Consider the following 3,620-nt stretch of genomic DNA (forward strand, 5'->3'; position numbering starts at 1 on the left):
AGTCAAACTACAGTTCTTTGGTTTTATTTTACTGTTCAGGCAAAAAGATACAGGCTTCTGCTTCTGCTCATGATTCCTGCACCTGTTCTCTGACTGATGACTGATGTGACCAATTCTAAAGGCTGGTAAAAAACCTTATGACGTGCATAATAAGCTACCTAAGCTACCTAACCTATATGCCGTGATATACCCACATCCCAACCTGAAATTAATTAACTAATTAATTCTTTGATTAGCAATTAGTGAATTGCTAATTAAAGAACTTATTCTAAACAACAAATTAAACAAAAATTCAAATGATAAATCAACTAGAAAATAAACAAATAAGAATAAACTAAACAATTTAAATTCTAAGATTTAACCAAAAAATGGGAAAATAGCTCCTACAAACATACTTAAATAATGCAATTGTTTATAAATGTAGCTTTGATAGATGTTTGAATATGGTTTCCAGTAACAAAAAAGCGTGTTATGATCGATTAAATGCGCTGATACGTCATTGTGCCTGCTAAACACATAATGCTGAGTGGAGTGGTGCACCGCTCCAAGATGGCCGCCCTAAATCTCCTCAGCGACAATAGGCGAGAGCGGTCCATCCTTATATTATGTCTATGGGTTCAACAGTCGGGTCCGGAACTAAGTATTCTCTGTATACTTGTTGTTCGACGGCTATGAAGAATGGGCGGACAAACTGGCGTATGCGCAAAAGCAGCGCAGTTACAAAAATTACCGTTCAGTGTATTTTCCCACCAAATCAGCTTCCGAGAAGGAGAGCGAGACTGAACAGTGATGGCAGGAGAAGAAGGGGCAGGCCAGGAAAAGGTCGGAGTTCGTGTTCCTTTTTACTGGAGAAACAATGGCTTCGTAGCTTCCAGTTTTTACGAGGGTTATCAAATCGGTGACTATTTATCCCAAAACTTAAATTCAAAAATCAAAAAAACTCAAAACTCGAAGGTGATCAAAACAAAAGTGAATCCAACTCAAATAGTCACCCGATGCACCCCGTGGATTCTGGTTTACGCAGCACAAAAGGATCAAAAAGTCAAAATATAGTTCTTTGGTTTTATTTTACTGTTCAGACAAAAAGATACAGGTTTCTGCTTCTGCTCTGATTCCTGTACCTGTTCTCTGACTGATGACTGATGTGACCAATTCTAAAGGCTGGTAAAAAACCGTATGACGTGCATAATAACAACACCTTTGGCTGTTTTTAAATGTCATCTATTCTTATTTCATTCACTTTCTGTCTCGGTAATATTCTGTATGTATTAATTATAAACATAAAAACAAACGGGCCAAAGGGGTCATAAACACGCAAACTTACAACCTTCATTACTTCACCTTGTTACTCCTTAAAGCAGAGGTCTCCAAACTACGGCCCGCGGGCCGAATCCGACCCGCCTCCACATTTGGTCCGGCCCCCTGAACAATAATACCAGAGAGCATTTAGATTTTTTTTCATATACCGTATTTTCCGGACTATAAGCCGCTACTTTTTTCCTAAGCTTTGAACCACGTGGCTTATAGCACGGCAGTAGAAATCTAAAGAAGAAGAGGAAAAAGAAGACGAAGAAAGCGCCCATTTTCATTTAGCACATGCTAATGGCAGACACGAAAGATCAGCACTTTTACTGTTACAGTTACCGTTCGGAAACTAATCAGTTCAGCTAAATCTAAACTTGGCAACTTTTTCTTTTTGAACCGTAATAAATGATACTCAATTGACCTGTTATGACTCAAATTTTGGGTGTCCGCCCTCCTCTGCTGCTGCTGCATCGCTGTGGAAAACCTAGCGCAGCAGAGAAATCTGAGGCTTATTTTTTGTAAAAAAAAAAAAAAAAGTTACAAAAATGTTATGTTTACTTTTTTTTTCTTTTTTTTTTTTCTAAACTTTGGGGTTGCAGCTTATAGTTCGGTGCGGTTTATAGTCCGAAAAATAGTATTTATTTTATAGTGTTATTTTCTGGATTTCTTTCTGTGAAGAACCTAGAGAGGGTTATTTGATTGTGCTTTCTGGAAAACAATACAGTTTTGCATTTAGGCACTTCTGCAAACGTCATACTTTTCTGTTACAAACTGACTCCGGCCCCCCACCAGAGAAGGGAAAAGTTACGTGGCCCTCACAGGAAAAAGTTTAGGACATGCACGGACATAAAGAGACATACACAGATTTTTTAAAAGTATCACCACAACATTTTACTCGCATTACATTTATGCAGTCATTTTTCAATAAGGGTTCTTAGAATTAATGCGGAGCTGAAGTCACAGACTCGGTTTAACAGCTCAGGCGTTTGAAAGCTACGATCCTCAGTTTGCATTGAAAGCGGTGGAAAGTTGTTTCGTTTGTAATAATTTAATTTATGGCATGAAAAGTTCAAAAAATAATCGTTGGATGTTTTGCGTTTTTTATGATTAGAATAAATGTCACGTTTTCTCTAATAGTTTTCTCTATTAAAATAGCAAAAGCTCCCTTTTTCTTTCTTTCTTTCTTTCTTTCTTTCTTTCTTTCTTTCTTTCTTTCTTTCTTTCTTTCTTTCTTTCTTTCTTTCTTTCTTTCTTTCTTTCAGTAGATGGAACCTGGTTTTTGAAAGCGCCAAAATTGAGTTAATTATCACAATAATGTCTTTACTTGTATCTGTAAAATATTATGCAAATAGTTGAATTTTTTTCCAAAATGCTGCTGTTGCTAGAATCCTGACAGTTCTCAAACCACAGCACTGCCTCTTCTTCATATGTCAAAGAATGAATTTTAACACGCTAAATGGTCTTGACCCAAAATATGAAAACATGATTGTTTACGGCAGCTTTAGTTTGAAGAACTTGACTGATGAGGCGTTTGGAACCTTTTGTTTCTTTAATGTCTCAATGTATTTTACACAATGCTTTATTCTTTTCTCTTCTTTACTTTATTTATGACCGTTGTACAGTTAAACTTCTTTTAACTGTACAAGACGACAGTCTTGCGATTCATAAATTACTTCTTTAGACAGCAATGCTTACTTTACTGATATTTGCCTACTCCTTTAGGTAAGGCTTACAGTCATTGATTTTTAGAACTTCCTGTGTCATTCTTCAGGGTTTTAAGCTGTTGGGGATCCTGGATGTCCAGAGGACACCGTGTGCCAAAGACGCCATCCTGCATGGAGCTGGAGGCTCAGTAGCTGCTGGCATGCTTTTCTTTCTTTCCACCAGTAAGACTCAAGTTAAAACTGGGTTTTCATTTTTCTAAGCATCATCTGTTGCTTGTTTTTAATAATGCTCATTCAATTTATCATTAGAGAAAACAGATTTTTATTTATTTATTTTTTAATGTAAATTTTCCATCACAGGAGTTTTTGATTTACGTCCTTTTGGACAGATGAAACCAGACTTGAGATGTTTGGAATTAATATAGAGAAAAGCAAACTACTTTCATAAGTGCAAGGTGGAAGAGTGAGGATTTGGGATTACAATCATTGAATTGATCCACTGACTCAGACTTAAATGCACTATGACTGTAAAGTCCTGTATAGTGTGTGTGTGTGTGTCACCAGTCTTCCACCCGGGAGACCCGGGTTCGAGGCCAGGCTGGGGGCTGGGGCAAAAAGTTACAACGGTGACATTGAGCTGTCAGTGTGGGT

At 37.3% G+C, this 3,620-nt stretch overlaps 1 protein-coding gene across 1 annotated transcript in view; it reads left to right on the top strand.

Annotated features, from left to right (window-relative positions):
- Nucleotides 1–636: 636 nt before the first annotated feature.
- Nucleotides 637–3,620, top strand: part of cox20 (cytochrome c oxidase assembly factor COX20) — an 8,197-nt gene continuing 5,213 nt past the window's right edge. The window contains exons 1-2 of the mRNA XM_008429101.2: nt 637–822; nt 3,077–3,191. Of these exons, the coding sequence (XP_008427323.1) occupies nt 790–822; nt 3,077–3,191 (148 nt within the window). The 5' untranslated portion in view covers nt 637–789. The remainder of the gene's footprint in view (nt 823–3,076; nt 3,192–3,620) is intronic.

This window comes from Poecilia reticulata, linkage group LG15 (assembly GCF_000633615.1).
Source record: "Poecilia reticulata strain Guanapo linkage group LG15, Guppy_female_1.0+MT, whole genome shotgun sequence".
Taxonomy (NCBI): Eukaryota; Metazoa; Chordata; class Actinopteri; order Cyprinodontiformes; family Poeciliidae; genus Poecilia; species Poecilia reticulata.